This window comes from Nelumbo lutea, chromosome 7, assembly GCF_056320005.1.
Source record: "Nelumbo lutea isolate HS-2025 chromosome 7, American lotus-T2T, whole genome shotgun sequence".
Taxonomy (NCBI): Eukaryota; Viridiplantae; Streptophyta; class Magnoliopsida; order Proteales; family Nelumbonaceae; genus Nelumbo; species Nelumbo lutea.
The window spans coordinates 16,271,876-16,295,697 of NC_142690.1; the positions used below are offsets into that span (position 1 = coordinate 16,271,876).

At 33.5% G+C, this 23,822-nt stretch overlaps 2 protein-coding genes across 8 annotated transcripts in view; one reads left to right on the top strand and one right to left on the bottom strand.

The window, feature by feature from the left end:
* Positions 1-10,542: 10,542 nt before the first annotated feature.
* LOC148845327 (AUGMIN subunit 1-like) lies at positions 10,543-14,645 on the bottom strand. Of its 2 annotated transcripts, none has more exons than XM_088955832.1 (6): positions 13,931-14,645; positions 13,728-13,856; positions 13,504-13,627; positions 13,294-13,417; positions 10,941-11,078; positions 10,543-10,856 (listed from the first exon to the last, which is right to left on the bottom strand). In XM_088955832.1, exons 1-6 carry the CDS (start codon positions 14,190-14,192, stop codon positions 10,749-10,751), a joined length of 885 nt encoding a protein of 294 aa, XP_088811958.1. In that variant the 5' UTR covers positions 14,193-14,645; the 3' UTR covers positions 10,543-10,748. The 2 variants fall into 2 exon arrangements, with proteins under 2 accessions (XP_088811958.1, XP_088811957.1); XM_088955831.1 differs by having other exon boundaries at positions 13,504-13,638; positions 13,724-13,856.
* Positions 14,646-21,021: 6,376 nt separating this feature from the next.
* Positions 21,022-23,822, top strand: part of LOC148845328 (MutS2) — a 31,697-nt gene continuing 28,896 nt past the window's right edge. For 5 of the 6 annotated variants that reach the window (XM_088954940.1, XM_088954941.1, XM_088954942.1 and 2 more), the window contains exon 1: positions 21,036-21,745. In XM_088954940.1, the coding sequence (XP_088811066.1) occupies positions 21,320-21,745 (426 nt within the window). In that variant the 5' untranslated portion in view covers positions 21,036-21,319. Of the gene's footprint in view, positions 21,746-23,822 lie in introns of all 6 variants that reach the window. The other variant, XM_088954945.1, reaches the window with a different exon arrangement.

Genomic DNA, 23,822 nt, shown 5'->3' on the forward strand with positions numbered 1-23,822 from the left:
AATAACTAAATAACATATAATTTTTTGGGTACATTGGGCAATTGAATTATGTTCAATTCCTATAAATAGCCCTATCCTCCACCATTCTCATCACACCAATTCAACAATTCTCTCTCTCTCTCTCTCTCTCTCTCTCATATTCATATATTCTCAATTATCTGCAATTTGAGAAATTCTTATTAGCTGGTTGTCTGATTCTGCATTCTCCAATTCTCAAGTCTCAACTTTATCCAAGCTTCGACTTTCAACAAGAAGGCTTGCTCAACCAGTTCAAGTATCTCAATTTGGGAGGCTTGGACGTTGAAAGGCTTCAACCGTTGAAATCAAGTTGAGATTTTGACCCGGTAATCCGGGCAAATTGAATTATATTAATTTTTATCTTTTTAGAATTAAAAAAATGGCCAACTTTTCTGAAAATCGATTCCCCAACATGTTCACCATGGATGACATTCAATCACATCATGATAGTGTTAACACTGATGCGATTGATGTCGATGAAAGTGGAATTTTCACCCTCAGTAGTAATGATACTAAGGGGAAAATGAGGGCTTCTAAACTGAGTAGCCCGGTTTGGAAAGTTTTCAAAGTAGAGGATATTGATGGGAAGGGGAAAAGGGTCGTTTGTCAAAAATGTAGGAAAGACTTTTGTTATTGTACCAAGGGTGGTACGGGTCATTTGAGCAAACATCTGCTCACACATGAGCGAGAGGAAGATGAAGGGAGAGAAACAACCTAAATACAAATCGGAAGGGGGGACTAGTTTTGGTACTTTTAGATATTCACAAGAAAAGATGAAATAAGAACTTGCTAAGTATATTGTACAGCAGAACAACCATTTGTATTAGCTAAAAGTCCAAAGCAAGAAAAAATTGTTGTATAGTTCTGTAAACCTACAATATAAAAATGTTTATAGGAATACCATAAGAATTGATGCTTTAAAATTTTTTATTCATATAAACAAAATTTAATTTCTTTGTTAACAAATCTTAATTCTAAAGTTGCAATTACTTCGGATTTTTGGACATCCAAATTTAATAATAGTCATATTTGTGTTACCGGCCATTTCATTGATGAAAATTGGCTTTTGAATAAAAGAATTTTAAGTTTTACTAGGCTTGAATGGCCACATAGTGGCCCAGCTATTGTTGCAAGTATTTTAAATACTTTGCATGCTTATGGAATTGTTTTTTATTAGTTTTGATAATGCTAGCAATAATGATTCTGGAATAAATATTTTAAAATCTCAATTAAAATCATGCTTAAATGGTAAATTATTTCATATTAGATGTATATGTCACATCTTAAATTTATGTATTCAAGATGCCTTGAATATTATTTTATATCATATTTCAAAAATTAGAAATTGTATTATATATATAAAAATTTCAGGGGCAAGAAAACAAGAATTTAAACATTTATGCCAAAATTATGGTTTAAAATATAAACATTTTATATTAGATGTAAAGCATAAGTGGGATTCTACATATGCTATGTTAGAAAGTTGTATATCTCATAAACAAATTCTTTTTTATTTTTATAATTTAATAATGCCTAATGATATGATATTTGAGTAAAATTGGGAAATGGCAATCTGTATAAGAGATTTTTTTAAAAATATTTTTATGATGCAACAAATGAATTATCTGAAACTTATTATCTAACTAGTTTTAATTTATCATATAAATTAATGATAATTAGTGATTGTTTTTCTATAGAAATAATCCACAATTTCAATGTATTATTGAAATTATGAAATATAAATTTAAAAAATATTGGGAAAATATTTCTCTCCTTTATTGTTTAGCTACAATATTAGACCCTAAGATTAAGAAAGATGGTTTAGATATTTTACTTGAAACATATTGTGAAAATATGAATATTAATATAGGAAATAAAAAAAGAAGAAAGTAATAATTTATTATTTGAAATGTACTGTTTGTATGAATCTGAAGTTGTAGGAAATATTCATACAACTTACTCATCATCTTCTTCTTCTACTTCTGACCTTGAGCCCAGTAGTAGAAGAGAAAAACTTTTTTATTTAATAAGTAGAAGGCATAAATCTGCTAGTTCTACAAGTTCATTTACTAAACTTAATTTTTATTTAGAAGCATTTTTTTCTAATTTAGGTGAAGTATTAAATAATTTTGATATTTTAACCTAGTGGAGTGAACACTCAAAAACTTATCTAGTTCTCGCCGCTATGGCACGTGATCTACTAACCCCTCCGGTGTCTACAGTTCCATCGAAGTCTTGCTTTAGTGCAGGTAACAAGGTGTTGGATGACAAAAGACGTTGCATGAACGATGAGAGCATATAGATGTGCATCTGTTTCAAGGATTGGCTAGATGTAGAAGATAGATTACAACACAAGGGAGGGCATGATAAATTTCACCCAAAGCAGATGATGAAAGTCATGAATGATGATTCATGAATTTTGACTTGTATAGAATTTTTCATTTTTTCAAATTATTGTAATTTTTTTAATTTGATATATCATTTTACTTTTTAACAATATAATTTTGTATTTTCAATTTGTAATCATATTGTATTTTTTATATTTTATTCATCCAATTATGCAATGATCCAATCATTGTATTTGTAATTCATTAATTTGTACAATTCAAATTTAAATGAAATAAAATTCCTATTTCTTCTAATTTGTTATTCCATCATTCTTATTTCAATTTGGTTAAGTATTTTTTTTCATTTATGTGTTGAATAACTTAGATTTCTCATTTCCTAATTTTTTAAATAGTTCCCAATTCCTGAAGTTCATAGGAAAGCCAAATGTTTTAGTTTTACAATTTTACTTAGAAAAGAAATCAAAATTTTCAAAAAAAAAAAAAAAACAATGCAGCCCGGTTTGGCCTAGGCCTAAAGGCGCCCTGTGGCCCAGCTCGGCACGTCCTACAGCCCGGCCCGGCCCAGGACTGCATGCCAGCACGGCACAACATGGGTGGGTTGTGTCGGGCCGACCCCCAGAATTTCCACCAGGGAGGACGGCACGGCCCATGGGCCAGCACGACACGACACTCTTTACACCTCTAGTTGAGGGGAAGTGGACTACATCCTCGTCCAGAATCAGAATTGAAATGGGCCATTTTGTTTTCAATAGTTATAGTTGGACAGATTAGGAATCCCATTTATGATGAAATTGGGTAGGGAGGGGGGATGGTGATTCCCTCTCTCTCTTTGGGAATGAAATTTCATTCCAGCTGATTTTAATCTCCATTTAGATTTTTCTCTTAACCAAACAGATTATGGGAATAGACCATTCTAATTCCATTGCTTTTCAATTTCGTGGTTGATTTTAGTGATAAACCCACACTTACCCAACCCTATAGGTTATGGTTGGGTTAGTCTTATACCAACCCCAACTCATTGATATTGCAGCATCACTTTTGTATAAATAACTATAATCTATATAAAAAAATCGTTATAGTTTGTTTTCTTCATGGAGCTACACAGTGGGGGTAGTCTTCACCCATCCCCTTAACCCCCAACACTGATGGCATAAGGATTTGATCCAAGGTCATTGCTAATGGGAGGATAGCCCATTCTCAACCCCTGGTGGGATTTGATTCTAGGTGTCTGCTACAATTATGGTTTTCAAAACTAGACCGGACCAAAAAAATTGGGAACCGATCAGGTGACTGGTATTATTTTCCCCAAAAATCGGATTTCCCTCAAAAACCGTTGGTTTTGGTCAGTGAATTGCTGAACCGAACGGTTAACTGTTTGAACGGTTTTGACCTTTTTTATTTTTTATTTTTCTTATTTTTTTTTGTCAGAATGGGCCGTGCATTCAGGTTGAACGATCAAACCGTTCAAACCGATAATCAGACCCCTGACCAATTTGGTCACCAGTTCGTTTTTAAAAACCATGACTACAATGAATAAGATCTTACCAAACAGAGCCTCGTCAATTGGTGAACAATAGCCTAGTTGAATATAGGTATACTTAAATTACCAGATAGCTCTTTAAAAGAAAAAAATATAGTTGTACTATAAGTTGCAGGTTCGGTTAGGTTTGGTATCCCATCCTTGTTTAGTTGTTCACTTCCTAACCACCATGAATGTGATATTAATCGAAATTTCAAAACTCAAACAGAAAAACTTATCAAATGGTAATGTGATAAATATGTGGAATTATTTGATGGCACGCTCCACCCAATTTGCCTACTGGAAGATCCTCAGCTTGAGGGTTTGGTCAGGCCTGGTATATTTAACACCAGGCCTCAATTATACCCAGGATCAGCCCATGGGTTATCTGATGCAAGTATGCAACCATTGTTAGGCACTTATATCAATTCTAATCCATGCTCAGGCAATAAATCCAAAATGTTGATTGTTTTTTATGTTCCCAATTCCAAAAATAAAATAAAGCCAGTTTGTTTAAAAACAAATTAATTTTTAAAACAAGAATACAGAAAACGTGTTCTTAGTTATGTAACAATGATGAGTAGAATGGCACTTTGGTTATGAATAATGGGTTGTGTAGATGATATTTTGTTAGGTATATTTGATAACCTCTGCATGTAAATGTGCTTGTGTGTTTTTTTTTTTTTTATAAAGTATAAAAGACAAGAATCAACGTACAATTTGTTCTTTGCGGAAACGGTTGGATGCATTTGTTTATGGCAAAAACAGAAAGAAATTATAGGCAGTGGTTCTATCGATGCCTTATTGGAGTGGTACATATCTTATTGGTTTTATGTTTTTTGTTATGAAATATTTTGTTCATTTAATAATAGAGTTTTTTTTTATAAGGAAACACACAAAAATGATTTCATTAGAGTAGACCAATTCATACCCCGTGATAATGAAAGACATGTTGAGATGCGACAACAACCAATTGCACAAAATAAGGACCATTTTGTGGCCATCACTGCTTGTGGGTGTTGTTGAGTCATGGCATATTGGGCTTTTGCTTTATTACTTGTATGTTTTCTTTTAATCCTCAAGTAATCAAGGATTAAGTGGTAACAACATGAAGACATCGCTATGACATGACACGTATTTTTTATAGTTAATTTTAAGATTAATGTGAGTGGATTTGCAAAACTGATATAAGAAATAATTTCATTGTCCAAATGCTATTTTTGTCCCTGTAGAACAAAAATTCACTCTTGAAGAACAATCTACCAAACGTCTTTGTTACTCCTGAGGAGCAAGAAATAAAATTATTTTCTAGAATAGGAATTTCTAAAAGAACAAAAACAAATGGGAACATTGCCAAACAAGGTCTAAATGCGTGTTACTGAATTCCTGGTTTAAAGAACATATTTTCATATCATCAATTAAATATCATGTTCCATAAATAATATCTAATCTACAAAATTTGTTTTTTTGTTCTAAATAAAAAAAGCATTAGAGGGTGTTTGGCAACATGATTGGTTTTGTTTTTGTAAACAAAAACAAATGCTACATCAGCAAAATTAGTTCTTTTTGTTTTTTTTTTTTTTAAGAAAACCATCCCGTTTTATTTTTTAAAACAAAAATACAGTTCTACAACATGTTTTTTTTTGTTGCTCTTGGCAATTTCAAAAATCAAATGAAAACAAAAGCATTCATGATGTAAGTTGTAACACCCCTAATGAAAGTGGTCCAAGTAGCATCACAAGTGGTCCTATATTTCTTTATTAGCCTGTGGCATCTGAATTGCATGTGAAACCTTTTAATTAAAGAGTTTGAAAACAAAAGGAAATAGGATAAGTTTTAAGTGGAAAGAAGGTCCGGAGTGAATAAAGTTGAGTAAAGCTCTCGGTCTCACTTGTCATCTAAGCCATGTTCCAACTATATCATATGAAAGCCTCACTGCTATAGGTACATAATAGAAAAGTATTTGAATCCCTTGAGGCAATGTTTGGTTTGATAGGTAATAAGAGAGACAAAAGGTTGAGAGAAAGTTCTAACGAATTTTTATTTTCTATCGACCCAATGCGACATTGCAACCTAAAGTCACAAGTATCCTTTTATTTATTTTTGATAGGTAAAATATGTCATTAACAGAACAAACTATTTACATCAGGAACCAGCCAATTTGATGCGTCATTCCACGAATAACAAACATCACCAAAAAGTTTAGCTTTCTGGGCCAACCTGTGAGTTGCCAAAGTTCAGTTCTACGGACATATACTAAAGATTTACAGGTTCAAACTAAGGGTCCGTTTGATTTGCAGTTAGAATCGAAATCAGAGTCCAAATCTTTTGGAATGAGAATCGGAATGGTCCACTCTCATAGTCTGTTAATGAGAATGAAAATGGGAGTCAGCAGGTCAAGGGAGGGGCAGGAAATGGCCATTTCCTCAAATGGGGGAATGGCATTCCAGTGGGAATGGGAATGGGATTCCAATTCCAATTTCAAACCGCTATTCCCACGAACCAAACGAGGCATAAATACTTGGCCCATAAGGCCATGTACTTCCAGTGGAGAAACAAATCCCGGCCGTTCAGACTTGAATGATCATTTTTGCTTTGAGAACAAAAATGGTATTCCTCCGCCCTTGGTTCAGAGCAAAAATCGAATCATTTAGGACTGGATAAAGTTCAGCTAAAGTTCAGCCTCAGTCGCATCATCCATTCCTCAAGAAGAACCTTCAGCAGCCATAACGAATTTTGTTGTTATGGTCATAGATGTAAAAACCAAAAGTACCTCTACAGCTGGTATCTAAACCACCATCACATTGAATGATAAAAACTTCAGCATTAATAGACAAATCCCTATCCACCAGAGCTTGATCAGATGACAAAGACATTTGAATTTGGTTAAGGAATCAGAGAGCTATGAAAAACGTGATGAGTGAACTTAATGACCCAATTGACAGATCTGTTAATATTGAGAAAAATAGCATTATTCCTAGCTTTCCAGACAAAATACAAGGCCACAGCTAACCAGAACATAATATCCATGAAATTACACATACTAAGACCTGAATAGAACAAAAATATCATAATGTTTAGGATACAAGGTGGGAATCTGCAAGGCTCATGGACTAGCAAACAAAACACACAAGTAGCATCCACAAGACGACCCCTATTCAACAAGTCAGCTTTAGAAACAATAAACTTCTTACATAGACTCCATAATAACAGTTGAAACCTTGGGGGTATTTTCAATTTCCAAATCTTGCCAATTATATTCAATGAAGAGGAAAACAAGATATTATGGGTTGATCTCCAATCCTTCTGAACAAAATGTTTGACAGAAAATTTTCCCATTAGATTCATCTGTCCAAATAAATTGATCATGATTTCCGTTTCCAAAAAAAATCTTTTTAGTTATAGGATAGGAATCATCATCATTTAAACTTTATCCCAACTATATGGAGTCAGCTAAATGAATCCTCATTTCCATTTCATTATATTTAGTGTCATATCATTAAATAATGAGTGCTTAAATCATTTCTTACTACTTCAATCTATGTTCTTTTGGTCTGCCCTAGCCCTTCTAGCCCCTTCAACTTGCAACTGATCGCTCCTTATTACAGGTACTATTAACAAGTTATCGGATTACAATATAATATAGAAATTAAGCCCACAGTTTAATTCATTGGGTACTGCCTACAATTTTCTATTTTGAATAACTTGCCCACCTTTAGCTTAATTTATAATAAGGTTAAAAGTGGATACTTCCATTCAACTCCCTGGATGTTCAAAAATTCTTTCATTCCATGTAACTTCCAATATTTCACTTCAATTCTTCACATTTCATTAGTTTTATTCTATTTTCCTTGTTTGAATTGGGCATTCTTTTCATTCTAAGGATCTCTTGTTCTTCTACCAATAACCATGTTAATTTTTCGGACATTCTAGCATTAAGAGAGGATGGCATAGGATATTCTTTTGCCTTTAAGGAAATGTTAGGGAACATGGACAAGATGAAGGGCAACCTATGCTGCAAGATGCAGGAGAGCAAAAACAAAAGAGTGAAGCACTTAAAAATTGGCTAATAAAGCTTAAATACGTGACCTATAATGGCAAGATGGGGACAAATTGGACGAGTTCTTGGCAGAAGTTTTGAAATAGAGAGTCACAAAATAAGCAAGGTATACAACTTTTCCCTTTTCAACCATTCCCATTTTTGGAATGGGAGGGGTCCTCAATAAGATAGCACATGCTTAGCTAGCTTATATCAATGGGAGAGTAAAGAGGTATTTTGAATTATGAACATTGGTTTGTGTTTCCTAAATGTTGGATGAGAGAAGCCATGCTGGAGCAATTAATAGAATCTGCCACAGGAGATAGATGTAGGGGTGTAAATAGATAGAATTTGAAACGAATCAGGCAATATCCATGATAAAGTTCAGACCTGCACTAGAATTCTGTTAGAAATAGTATTAGACGAAGATTAGAAGAGATAGAAGAGAGAAGAAGAGGAGAAGAGAAAAGAAGAAAGGAGAAAGAGAAAATTGGTTCAAACAAGAGAGAAAAGTCACTCTCTCTAGTCGGCCAGGTTATATTTATATGTTTCTATTAAATAAAACAAAAGACTATTATGTCCCTACTTAAGTATGGGACACATCACTAAACATAAACATTACACATCAGCTTGAACATAAATAGAAAAGACTAAACTACCCCTATACAGTCGACACGAAATTCAAATCCGATTAGAAAATACAATATCAGAATTCGATTCAATATCCGATAGATATTGAAAATTAATATTTGAATTCGAATTTGATTAAATATTCAAATAATCACTTCGAATTCAACCAATTAATTATTTTAAATAATTAATAAATATTTTATTTATATTTAAATATATAAATTATTTACATAATTTAATAATTATATTTAAAAATTATATAAAACATTTAAATATTTTATATATTATATATAAGAATTAAATAACTGATTGAATTCAGATATTTATCGAATATCCGAATTCAACCAATTACAACATTCGAATTATCCAAATTCAATTTGATTGTGTTGAATCTTGAATTCGAAATTGAATTTTCAAATACCATTGACACCCCTATATAGATGTGACCCCATAGAGGGTTCCTACATAAAATTGCCTTCAAAAAGAGTCACAAGGGGAGCTATTCTTGCTCACTCTTGATGACACATGGAATGAATCCAATGAAGATTCAAAAGGATTGACAAGCAAAAGATGTCAAGAATCAAAGCAAGAGAACAGGGATACCTGCAGACAAAGTCAAACAAGGTGAAGGAATTGGCTGAACCCTCGAAGGGGTTGCATACATACCCTCCAACAAAGGATCAGACTACTGTAGTTTGTCGGCTCTTCAATTCCAGCAGTGAGGGGTCAAAGGTGTGTGTGTGTGGAGAGAGAGAGAGAGAGAGAGAGAGAGAGAGAGAGAGAATGTCAGGTATTTAGCTCTAAGTCTATTGGGTCCCCATGTGAGTATGAGGGCCCCTATTTATGCTATTCTCTACTACTTCTGCTTATACCAGGCCATGGGTTCAAGCCAGGTTGACAAGATTTATTGCCTTCTACAAACCCATTATCTTACACCACCAAAGCCCAAATTTATGTTTTGAGACCCGTAACAAATATATACTAGAAGAAAATAAAATACAAAAGAATATAATGTTTGTATTTTATTTTATATAATAATATTAATTATACATCATTTATATTATATAGGTGAGGGAAATCCTTATCCTGCTGCTTGTGGCATGACTCCTGCTTTCTGACTTCTACCTTGCATCCAAGGTGAAAATTACTGATTGGATCACTTCACTTGTAGTTTGGCTCCCAAAACAAAGTCTGCATTCTGCACATAGAGAGCTTCACTGCTCAGGAGAGAGAAAGTTTAGGCATGCAGTGAAATGGAGAAGGGTGTTGATTGCTGAATGTGAAGGCAAAGAAGATGATCATGGAGGAAGCAATAGGAGGAAAGACAATTCTGAAGATTAGAGAATCCGGAAAGGGACCGTAATGCTTGGAGGAGAAGTAGTTGTGTGGTTGAAAGGCCTCATGTATGGAGGAACAAGATTGCAGATGAAAGAAGGCTTACCATGGAAAGAAAAGAAAATATAATAAAGGTAGGTTTATTAAGTTTAATGGAGACAATATTCAAAGGGCAAGAACCAACTCATCTGCTTCCCTGAGGGCAGACAATAGATCTGCTTCTTATCCTTGTACAGGGAAGCATAGCCATCTCCACATTCCTTCAATTTATTGGTTAGAAAATATCTTCAATGGCATACCACATTTGATGTTTTTGTCCATAAACATTTTTCCACTTAGGTGTCTATGTAGATTCCATTCTTTGTAAATTTAAAAAATTCTTTTAGAATCAATATCCTTGTCATAGGAATAGACTTAGCCCTAATATCCAGATAATCATATTATTCAAATAAAGATATCATTTCAAGCAAAGAGCACCACAGTGTTGACTACTGAGCTAAATATGAGACCATATGGGCCATAGTAAAAAAATGAGACTCAATGTGTGGTGTTTATATTCCTACATTATATTAACCACTTTGAGACATTTTTCCAATAAAAGAAAATTCAAAATGACTTTGTAAATTCATACTGAATCAAAAGATTAAGGCCCATTGGGTGAATAAACTCTTGCATATGTTCTGCTTCTATATGTTGAAGTTATGTAACTGTCTCATCAATCATCATTATCTACAAAAGCACCTCTATTGCAATAAAGATAAACTCACTAATAGCTACAAAACCATATTGAGTTCATATAAAAAAATGCATACATGGAATTGATGCACCACCACTAAATAAGAGTATGTCTACCAAAACATCATTCTGTAGTGGCCAGAGCTGAATGTAGAACTTCTTCAAGGTATTTCTCTGCAGCAGCATATTGCCTTCTTTTATCCTCAATAGCTAAAGCAGCTAATGCTTTATCCTGCACAAATAGAATGTTCTGAGATTCAATTTACCTTTATACAATACAAAAATAACTAGAATCCATTTTGACTGAGACAAGTACAGGAGGCAAATCTTGGTAGCTTCTCAAGGTATCCATGATAGGCTTTGTCATCTTCTCCAACTCCTTCTTATGTTCAGCCATTTCAACCAAAACCCCATGGCTAATCTCTGGGGTGTAGCCCACACGATTCAATAATGCCTGGTTCCAAAGAATATGAAGTACGAAAAATACATAATTTAAATTATGATACATAGAAGCACAATGGTCAGAAAGCTCAATGTTTTTACATGAACAGAGAAAAAAGGATCAACTTAGAGACTGGTGATAGAAAAAGCATGGCTGACATACATAATAATCAGATCTACCAATGGCATAAAAGCTTGAACAACAACTTAAAACTTAAAATGAAAGAGATTATGCAATTTACAAACACATGACAGACAGCATCAACTTGGAGACATAATTTCACAATAGCAGACAAGCAGCAAGTTACCATTACAAGACAGCACAATGAATTTTAAGAAAGTTCCTCTAAGTAACTGGTGTTTATCCCCAAACCGATATATCATGTGTGGATTGAGTGGTGAGACTGCTTTTCACTTACTAAACTCCTACCCTTTTGTCTGTTATATTTGGGGGTGGTTCTTTTCTCTTTTTAGTTGCAGATAGGGATGGCAATTTCATGGGAATTTTCAGGTATCTGACCTGTACCAACCCTAATAGGGTCCATTTATTCAAAACTATATAGGGTTTGGGATGGGTTTGGAATTTTAGATCAAAACCCTATAGGGTTTGGGACATGTTTGGGTTTTGACTTTAGGGTATCCGGTACCTAAACCTAATTATACTTAACACAGGTACCCACTCCCAATACCCAATTATAAACCCGTATATACGTTATTAAATGTCTTATACATTTTAAAGAAATAATATACATTGTAAAAAAGGTTGAGAGAGGATTCAAACCCTTGCCCTTATTAAGTATTGTAGGAATCTTTAGCACTGGCCTACCACACCATTTCTACTTGAGAGGGGGGCATCACAATTCTTATGTGAAGTAAAACCAGGTGCAACCGTTCAAGGTTCAATGTATCAGAAAATGCAAAGAATACTAAAGAGGTAATTTAAAGAAATGTATCTGGTTTCTAGATATGCTTTAGATAAACATGGATATGGTGGAAAAATTAAGATACACATGGACACGCCATGGAAATTCAAATATTTATTAAAAATGTATGAATTAATATATAATCTATAGCTCTAATAACTCTATACATAAGAAACATGTATTTTAATAACTTATGACTTTATGTGAAGTGTAAAGTTGCCATAAAAATGGAAATTGTAAGCTTTCGTAATATCCCAAAGAAAAGTTAGCATGCATAGCTTATCAAACTAATATTATGCACCTCATTAAGATCATGTAAAAGGTTATGAAGTTTAAAATAAACTAAGTTTAATAAATAATGATGATATGTCATGGTAGAAAAATTACATTCTCTTATGAAATTAGCCACCCAAAAACATCTAAAATTACATTCTCTTATGAAATTAGTCACCCAAAAATATCTATTAAATGGATAATTGGGATTATAGAGGCAAAAAGCATTCAGAGCTAGTTTGATTATGGCTAGAGACCAGGGTATAATATGGTTGCTCATCAATTAAATGAATTTTCTGTACTTTAAATAGGCATGAATATAATATGGTTGCTCATCAATGCTATTTAGCAAGATAGTGCGGAGTGTTCTAGTGGCTAGAATATGACAATATGTATGTTTCAACTTTCAATTAATCCATTTCTACACAATTTACTCAAAATACTTGTGCAAGAAATAATCCATTAAGTTCATATTATAAACAAAGTTTACATAGATAACAAAAAATTACAACATAATATCAACAGCTCTAAATTTTATAACAGGTGAAGTATTAGATGATTAAATCCATTCCTACATAATGGAATTTATTCAAAATACCTGTGCAAGAAACAATCCATTTCAATGGCACAGAAGGAAGATGAATTCAATAATCCAGTGTAATGGCACAAGAAGCAAACTAATTCCAAGTAGATAAGCTACTAAATATGTATTTTGTAAAGGTTACAAAGTCAACATTTAGAGAAAACCAAAACAGTAATTTTATATAATGTTGCAGTTCTTGTTCTGATAAGGCACGACACATAGACCATTTCTCATTTCAAACATGAAAATCTTATTTCGAGGCTTAATTGATTAAAACTCTAAGCAGGTTAAGTTTTGCATGCCCTCAACATTTTTTTTTTTTTTTGAATTCACCTTTAATTTGGATTTAAGATCACCAAAGGTCAAACCAGTTAAGATTCATTCCCCCTTCTGAACTTGGTAGGAAATACAATAAAAATACAGTAAATACGGAGAAAGTAAAGTTGTACCCCATAATTAGAATATTGTTGCAAGTACTGCCGCTCTTTCGATGCCATAATTGCCAAATTTGTCTTCCACTGAAGCATTTGAGCCTCACAGGCAGGTACATCATCTTCCAGTTGTGCAAGCGTTCTACAAACAGAGGAAAACATTTATTTCACAATTTCTTCTGTTTGAATATACACAAATATCGACTGACAAGGATTTAAAGATGAAACCTTTTCAAATAAGTGAGCCTTGCAATCGCCTTCCGAGTATAGTCAAGGAGCACTTTGGATTCTTCCTGTACTTTAGCCCTCTTCTCCTCTACCCCCGTCTTCCTCAAAGAAATACCCGCCATTGCTACAAGAAAACTGAATCCATTTTCACATCATCATTTTCTTACTGCTTCAATATTCTGAAACACAGATACATAAGAGACAGATGGGGAGGGCTCACCTACTCATTTCTGTGTCTCTTATATTTAACAAATTTGCCACATTCGCAAGAACCTGTGCTGATGCAACAATATTCGACGACAAACTCTCTTGTGCCAATCCCGCACTCTCCAATATCTCCCTGATTCTCGCAGCTGAAATTGTATAAGTTCCGTATAAAATAAAAGGCAGATAAGCTTTAATAAAAAAAAATGTATAGAGGTAGAACCTTGGGAACGGTATTCTTGAGCTTTCTGTCGGAGATCGGCGGCAAGGATTCCGGCGGCCTGGGACTTGGCTTGGGAGGTAGTGCCAATAGAATGCAAATGAGCGACACTTCGAGGAGTGTATTCGAATTCCGGAACGTCCTTGCCGGCGGCATCAAATTGGGAAGCGAGCCAGGCTTTAACTTCGGCGATTCGGGCAGTGTCAAAACCGCTCTTTGATTCCGATCCTGGAGTAGGATCGGCAGTGGAAATCAGATCACTCATTCTTCTCAAAATTCGTATCTTTCAAGCCTGCAACCGACGGGGGTGGTATGAATATGGAGGTCCGGGGAATTAGAAAATGGATCTTGACATCTTACCACCTCTCACGGGATTCAAAAGAAGGGGGCGGGGGTTGAGAACTGAGAAGAGTTTTAAAGCGAATATTTAATTAGAGTTAATTAAATATTAAGGAAATTAATTTTCTGCAAATTAAATATTCGAACAACATAATCAAAACAAAAAACGTTTATGAAAATAATTTTGTGAAAATTATGTACTGCAATAAAATATCACAATTAAACAAATTTCAGAAAATAATTAAACAAATATCTAAAAAAAATATTCTCAAAAAACAAATTGAAAACTAATCTGAAAAATTACTAATGATTACTGTATCTAAAGAACAATTTAATAATTGTTGTTCTTGTAAATGACTAACTAATTTAATTATAATTTAAAGAATTCAATTATAATGTAAATAATTTAAACAATTTAGTAATTTAATGATAGTTTTCTAAAATGAGTTTAATTTTGGTAAATTAGTTTTCTGAAAATTCATTTAATAAATTCTTATAGTAAATTAATTTTCTAAAACAGATAATAATTATTATAATTTAGGTGTTAAAATAAATTATTTACACTAAATATTCCAACCCGACACACGTGACCAAATATCCAAATTCCACCCCATCAGCACTTGAACTGAATATGAATGCCAAACCCACAAGGCAGCGTCGACACTCGCCACAAAAACATCTCCAGACCGTCTATCCCAAAAAACTTTTAGCGGTCCTATTTATAAGTCAAAATCGCCCCCGCTTCACACCATGGGCATTGAGCAACATCACGTAATAATGTTATAGTGATCCAACAGCCTATCCACGCATAGAGAGCCCAACACGACGCACGTGACTAAATAAATGTCTAAATTCCACCCCATCGGCACAAGACCGAATGCAACAAAACGGAGGTTTCAAAGCGAAACAACGGTTTACCCAAAATCTCCGCTTCACTCCATCAAGCCAACCCGTAACTCTAATCGAGTTGCCAGTCAACCCCTACCACTAAGGGACAATAACTTATCACACCGTACTGGTCCGGCAACCCGTCCATAGCCATACCCCTTGGACACCTCATATAGTCAAATTTACCAAGTTACCCCATAGTGACACGTGGACCAAAGGAGGGGTGTATTGGCGGCCAAACTAGGACGAGCACTCTAGAATGTTCCAAATTTTGAAATCAAATTTCTATCATTTTGGAACAAAAATGTCCCCTAAAAGCAATAGTACCCATCATCTTCTCCACCTAGAAGGATCAACTTCATGGAATCCTTTTTTTTTTTTTCTTGAAAATAATGTTTTATATTTATTTATAGATAAGAAGAAAGATGAAGAATGAGTCGAAGCCTCTATTATGTAGGAGAATGGAGTGGAACCCCCGTTTTTTGTCAAATGTACAGCCAAAGGCATACCTGTAACATAAGTTTCGTTGATCCCTGAAACTGGTGCATGTGACACAAACTCGATCTTAGAGGAAGGAAGGTGCAGGTAAACTTGGCGACGAGAGCCTTGAGGCAATTGCTAGTCCGTGTCGATTGCATTTCGAACAGGAAGCAACTCTAACAAAGATGGAGAAGAAGGTGGTACTCGGTGTCTGTAACCTCTCGAACGTAAAGGAATATGGTCGCTAGTCAATGTCGATAGCCTTTTGACCAGGACGGAACTCCAACAAAGACAGAGGATGGCGGAGAGGGCATCGATGACAAGGACCTTGAGGTAGTTTTATCGAACAGGACGCAACTCCGATCAAGACATATTCTTCATGCTTACATCGGTAGCCCCTTTCCATCAGGGTGCAACTCCGGGAAAGACAAAGAGGAAGGTGGAGAGGCCCTCGATGATGAGGGCCTTTGAGGCAATCGGTGTCCGTAGCCTCTGGAACACGAAGAATATGGTTTTAAATAATAAGGGGCATTTTCGTACAAAATTATGTGACATATGTACAAGCTGGAGTGTGACTTTATAACCTTTTTGGTATGCCTCTCTCTCATTTGATGTACGTGTCTAAACCATCGTACAAAATTATTATAGTTATTTCTAGCATTAGGTTCATACGAAAAACTTCACCATCATAGTATTTACATTTCTACCACGTTCATTTTCTACACATGTTATTTCTTTGCTACAGATCCAGCACTCTATTCCATACAAATAGTTGCTCTTATAACTGTTTTATAGAATTTTTGTTTTAATCTAACTGGTATCCACCTATCATATAATAGCCTATACATATCCCTTCGCTTTGCCTATTCTCCTCTAATTCTTTGGGCAACATTCTCATCACGAATTATTGAACCAAGGTACAAGAAAACGCTCACATTGATTTATCTATTGTTTTCTAATCCTAAGTATATTTTAATTTACACTCCTATCATTACTAAATTTACATGTAATAAATTTTATGTTATTATTATTTATTTTAAAACCTCTTGTTTCTAAGGCATTTATTTATAAGATTAATTTTGCATTTAATAATTCATTAGTTTCATCAATTAAAATAATATCATCTATAAATAACATGCACCATGGAACTTCCTTTTGAATATGCTTAATCAATTCATCTAAGATTAATGCAAATAGATAAGGGCTAAACATGAACCTTAATGAAAGCCATAATTACTATAAAATCGAATCATGTTTTACAAGTCGATTTGGTTTGTTTCACTATAATCAAATTTACGGTTTCATTATAATCAAATTGGTTCCAAATCAATTTAGAAAAATGGTTGATTTATTTGTAGTTATGCAATTGTAGAGTAATTTCATTGCCTTGGTAACATCATGTAGGCATTTTCAAATCTTGTTTGTTTGGTTGATTTTTATGTAATTAAGCCATTAGTGATTTTTATTTTATATCTTATCTTTAATCGATAGTTAAATAATTATTTAATCATTATTATTTACTTAACTGCTTAATTATTTAATGTGTTTTTATTAGTTACTAATTAAATATTAATTATTAATTGCTAACATTAAATAATATTTTAATTTATGAGTTTATATTATATTATAAATACTTATTAATTACTTAATGATATAGATAATTTATCATTAATTAGTAATTAATTATTTATTCACTATTAAGTATGAAATAATGATTGTTACTTTTTATTTATTTAGTAATTAATTTAGTCAAACTGTTTTATTAATAATTTATTAAATATTTAATAATAGGTCACGGGTATAATAGTGACTCATAGAAATATTACAATGATGGTGTTAAATGAGAATGGTGTAATTCCACTTATCAATAATTGAGAACTATAACCCCACTTTTTTTTTCCAATCTCATTCCATGACATCCCACAAACCAAATATGGGAAGGGAAGAATATTCAAAAACATCCATTTTTTTTTTCTCTCTTCATCTTCAATAGAATCTAAAAGTGATCTTAAGAAGAAGTATCATTTGGATATCATGATAAGAGGGATGTTGTGTGGTCATTTTGTCCTATCACCTATTTAACACTTAGTGGTGCTTACACTAGTAATTGTTCGTACTTCAAAATTTCTAAGAATCAATGTCATAAATGACATAAATTAAGGCTGCATTTTTTTTTTTTTTGTGTGTGTGTGTAAATTCAAGTCGGTGTAAAACGCTACTCTCGATCCATATTGTTGGTGTTTGGTTGGAGTGTAGTTTTACATAAAAAATCGATGTAAACTCCACTTATGGTAGAGTTTTACATCGATAAAGTATATGTAAATATTTACATTGATAATCACACTTTTCAAAGTTGCAACAATTCACTCATTTAAACTCTTCGGTGTTGAACTCCATTGATGTACTGTTACATCAATAAATATTTACACCGGAAACAAACACAGCCTAATGATTTTCCTATATATCATTGTTTAGTATTGGTATATTTGCTTAGTGTTGCACCTTGGATTGGGTAATTACCTTGGACCTAACTTGAAAGACATGTTTTTTTTTGGGTTTATATTGTTTTAAGTAAACTACAATATTTGACATGATATATAAATATGACTCATACATGGTATGGAGTTAGTATGCTTGGTTTTACTTAACAGTGTTTGTATCAAAATCATGTAAACCCATTTAACATGATCAATAAACGTGTCAATTTCATATTGACCCACCTGACTTAAAAATGACCAATTATGATTAAAAGTTTCGAGTATTAGATAATTATATATATTTGGATGAAATACTAATATGGTCATCAAGTATGATATGGATATTTTTATGAATTTGTTTAGTCAATTAATTGTTGACATTTATTTTATTATTTTAATTTTATTTATTACTTAATTTAAATAGGTTATTCATGTTGATTTTTTTTTTAATTTGGGTTATACATATCATTTAGTAAAGAAATATGCTAAACGTATTGATTCAAGTTACGTAAGTCGTGCCATGCCACATGTATAATAAATATGTAATTATGTTCTTGTTTGAAAATTTTGAAATGATTAATTTAATCATTTTATATTTATATCAACCTATATGTTTGAATGCTTATGTGTTAACATGACATGAATATGATACAAGAGTAGGAATTACCACCCTTAAGTAGATATCAAGTGTATAATGCTTGATGTATATGATGCTTCTACTCTTTGAAAATCTTCTTTTGAGCAAAATTACTAAATTCATCTACATCTAGTCAATTATATCTCATAACGTGTAACTTTAGCGCATGAGTTATTTAAAATGCTATTTAGGTGGACCTTTATTTCTTGGCAGATCAAGAACAAATGATTGGCAATATCTTATTGACAAATTGCACTCAGAGTTGGTTGGATGGAAAACCAATTTATTATCTCAAGCTAGCCATACAATGTTGATTAAATCCACACTAGAAGTAGTCCCCACTTATGATGCACACTCATTTCTTATCAAAAGAACTTGCAGACGTATAGGGATTTTTGGTGATGAGCAATTCATGGAAATATGAAGTTTCATCTCTATTATTGAATGTCTCTTCTTAAACCTAGAGTTGAGGTGACCTTGCCTTAACAATGGCTAAACAAAAAAAATCAATCACTTCTTATGAATTTAACTTGGTGCTTTCATTGAAATCCACACATGGGCTCAGATTATATAGGCTAAATATTTGAAATGAAACAATTTATTGGAGTGCTCCAATCAAACATGAATGTTCTTCCACTTGGTCCTCAATGTTAAAGACACGTGATACTTTCTTTCAAGGTGTGAAGTGGTCCATTGGCAATGGGTGGGGAGTGGATTTTTTTAGTGACCCATGGGTGCATGCTGGTTTTCTTCTTTAATGCAATGGCAATGTGATCTATTGCACTTAGTCTTACCAGAATGGCATAATCCTATGTTAACCTAGTGATGCAAGTACAACTACCAACTAGGTGTGCGGATCTATATGATCAAGTTTATTGGATGTTCACACCTCATGGAAATTATTCTCCTTCTTTTGTTCTGAAAATTATTGAGGATTCTCAGTCATCTACTTTATCTAGTAACTATATCTTTGCTAATCCGACATGATAAAAATTTTGGTCTTTGAAAAATTTCGCCCCTTCCCTTAAATTGTTCATTTGAAGATGTGTTAAACAATTACTTTCTACTCGATATCGTTTGAATAGTTTTTTTGTATGTTATTGGTGTTACTTACCTAGTTTGCCACAATACCATAGTCTTTGATCCACCTTTTGGTATTGTGTCTTGGAGCAAAAACTGTTTGGTTCAGATCTTCTATTAATTTTAGACCCCATGGCAATTCAATATTGGATATTTCAGACCTATTTCTTTCTTGGTGGCAACATGATAAGACGTTGACTGATGAAGTAAATGGATGATTTTTCAAAGGGAGTATCTACATGAAGCATATATGGTAGGCTATAAATGAAATGTTGTTTGGGGGAGTTCCTTTCAATCTTATTAGTACTAGTAAGCATGCACACCCTTTGTACGTGGCAATTCTAAATGATAATAATTATAGTAATAATCTATTCAAATTTTGCTATAAATTTATGTATTTTTTATTTTATATTGTTTTATAATTAATCGGATGTAAATTGCGAAATCCATATCTGAATGCAGAAACACCCCATTCAAATATGTGATAATCGGATCGAGTTGTGAAATTTCAAGTAGCAATGATAGACCTACCAATTTGGCTAAATTATTATTTTTGTAATGTTTTATCTTTCTGGTGTTATCTTTTTTTTTTTTTTTGGAAATTCAGTTATCTTCTTTAAAAGGCATGCTGAAATGGATAGGTGTTCCATCACTAACTCAATTAATTATATTATAATTTTAATTGAACATAATACGATATGATTAAATTATAAAAATCAATTTATTTAATTAAAATTTCCACCACGAAGCTAATATTAAAAGTTAACTTGCTTCTTGATAGCATTAAAAAAGGATAAAATAATACAAGTTAGTAATTTTTTTAGTTTTAATGTTTATTTTCAATAGAATGTAACAATGGAATAATTAAAATGAAAAAATAATAAGTAAAATTTTTGTAAGGGATAACCCCTCTATTTCTAAGCGAAGTTGAATAAAAGGCTTCTTATAATCTTAAAAAAAAGAAAAGGATCATAACCAACAAACTATATCTATAAGAAAAAACTAATAAATTGAATATTTTATACTACATAAATTTATTATATAAGTAAAAAAACAATTAATTTTTATTTATTTTTTCATTTATGGCATAATATTTCGGACTTGGGTTAAATCCAAATCCGATGGGAAGTCGACATCACATCCGGATGCAAAATGGAGATCCGAATCCCACCCGATTACAGATCAATCGGGACCTTACACCCTATGCAGGCTGTAATAGGAGTTCAACGGGCAATCCAGGTCGATAGTGCAGTTCTACGGGCCTGTTTCACTTTAGGTGTGTACGTTAAGCAATACTGCAATAGTCCCCTCGGTCCCGGGACGGGACCGGAGGACAGCCGTTGTTCTGAGAATTTCATACTACTGGTGGAGGGAAAGATTCAAAATAGATGGAGAAATCACTCATTTTTTCTCTGCGGTGTCTGAAACTCTGCGCAAAAATTATCCAAGAGTTCATCTTTTAATCCTTGTCTCATCTTCGGCCCCCTTTTAATGGAATCACTCCCGTTTCCGTCACTACCACCATCAGCATCGCATCCTTCGTTTCCAACGCTTTCTATGAACTTAATCTCTGCTAACCTTAGAACAAAAGTACACTTCAGTTATTCTATATTCAGGCGCTTTTCCGTGTCTTCCCTAGAGTTGACGAGTACCCATGAGCTGGTTCGTAGTAGGAGTTGTAGAAAGAGGAATCTATTGAATGGTGTAGGGGTTAGGGCTAAAGTTTCTGATGACGAGCTCAAGGAGAAGTGGTTAGCTTCTCTCTCTTGCCCATTTTCTGAAATTGCTAGGAAGCCGACTGATGGAGGAGAGGAACCCGCTAACAATTCTGGTTCGGAGTGGGTAATCGGCATTGATCCGGACGTTTCGGGAGCCTTGGCGCTATTGAAGAATGACGAGTCAGATTGTTCTGCCCAGGTAATGACTCGCTCTGACTGTTTTATTATTTTCCTTTTTTCTCTTTAGTGTATTCTTGTTGTCTACGTTTCCGTCATTTCTAATGCCAATATCACAGACGCTATTTGATTTTGAATGGCGAAGTTCTCTGATTTACTATTGTAAGGTTTCATCTTTATATGGGGCTGGCTGAGTTTTACCGGTTTTTAACAGAAGCCCCATTATACACTGTGTATGACATGTTATTTTTACCTTTTTATCTTAACCTCATTTCAATTAATGCTGATTTAACATTTGTAGTGGTGCTGCCAAGGAATCCCACCAACTCACAAGTCACAACCATCTTTGGATCACTTTTAATAACCAGGATACTAAGATCCAGTGATCTCGCAATCCTTAATCCTTGTGTCACTGTTGTTATCTCTGTTGCGATGGAATCCTCATGACCAATGGGACCTGATAACATGACTACTTTTGTGCCATAACAGTCCTTAAATACTCCTCCCAAACTGGCAGGATGCCACATGGATGCTATTTATTGGGCTGAAACCTTGGCAATTGAAGTGGAAGAATAATTGGACTTCTTTATAGCCTATGGGTGAATAAATTTTACTATCACTGCCATGTACACACAACAATTTGCATGAAGTTTTGACTAGAAACTTGCTTGGAGGGAGATGGGTGTGATGATACTACCTCCAGTTTGAGATCCATAAACAACTGTTAGAGATCTTTTGTCCTTTTGTAAGATACATGAGCAAAACAATCAGTCCATTGATCAAGGTTTAAAATGTTGGTGTCAGTGGAAATGCCAGTCCATATAGGGAACATGTTGAAAATGTCGGAAATATTGTAAAAAGTTATGGACATGGTGGAAACATTGCCATTGTGAAATATGGAATAGTATTTTATGAAATGATAAAATAAGTTTAGGCACACCTTTTTAAATTATTATCTTGTTCCAAATATTAATCAAAGCTACAAAACTAAGTTTATGGACAGAGTAATATATTGTGAAGTTGTACATGATAGAATGAGTTCAAGCAAAAATTTGAACTTATAGAAAATGCAAATGATTCTAATAGATCAACCAAATAATTGATTACACAAACAAAAACTATATTTAACTTCATGTTTGAAAAGAATATCGAGTTGTCTCAAAGTGTAATCATGTAATGTTTTAAAACGCGGAGGCATGATGCGAGGTGTAGTTCGGAATGTAAGAAGCATAAGCCTCCTTAAGAGGAGGGGGATGAGGAAGAAAAGGAAGGAGAATCTCATTTTTCTTTATTTCTAATAAAAGTCTTTTATATTGGGAAGAATGAAGATGCACAACACTAGCTGAAAGGGGGTTTTGTCGAAGTGTGTCAATATTTTAAAGATTGGTTTATTGTTATTATGTCAAATTAATGCTTGTATTCATTGTGTTTTTTGCCTATTTCTCATCATACATTGGTTAAGGTGCGGTGTGTTGTCTTCGGGGAACGCCCTAGCTTGAGCATGAAAAGACAAATTAGGATCCATGTTCATTAGAGTTTGGCAAAATTTTCAATGCTAGCTGCCAACCTGGCACATTCCTATCCAGGCTCGGGACTTGTATTGTAAGACAAGATCACATTGGTGAAGTTTGTAATAAACAAAAGCTATCTTACAATTTATGATACAATTCACAATTTGATTTAATATGACTTTCTCCATGATTTATGATACGATTATGAATTCAGAATTTAGGCACTAAAATGCTTTAATTTTTTCTAGTAATATTCCATATTTTACGATACATTTTTGCTTGTTGTCTTTGAACTAGTACCTTCTTTTTTTGTTTCCTTCTTCTTCTTCTTCTTATTTATCAGCAACACAATATCATAATTTCATTACTATTTAAGAAACAGGTTACAACAAGAAGTTGTTAGAAACCAGCAAACCCATTACAGGACTAGCCACCCAACACTATATTACAATTGTTCCCAGTAGATATGCTACCTTTGAACCCTTTGCTTTGTAAAACCATCTACCAAGCTGTTAGCAGATCTTCTAACCCATCTTATCTGAACATTCATGTCTTTTGATAGCCATTGAAGTGTCTGAGTTCATTTCT

Coding starts and splice junctions, on each gene's coding strand:
- LOC148845327 (XM_088955831.1), bottom strand. CDS start 14,192: ATGAGTGATCTGATTTCCACTGCCGATCCTACTCCAGGATCGGAATCA. Junction 13,857..13,930: donor TCAAGAATACCGTTCCCAAG/GTTCTACCTCTA, acceptor ATACAATTTCAG/CTGCGAGAATCAGGGAGATA. Junction 10,857..10,940: donor GCTACCAAGATTTGCCTCCT/GTACTTGTCTCA, acceptor CTATTTGTGCAG/GATAAAGCATTAGCTGCTTT.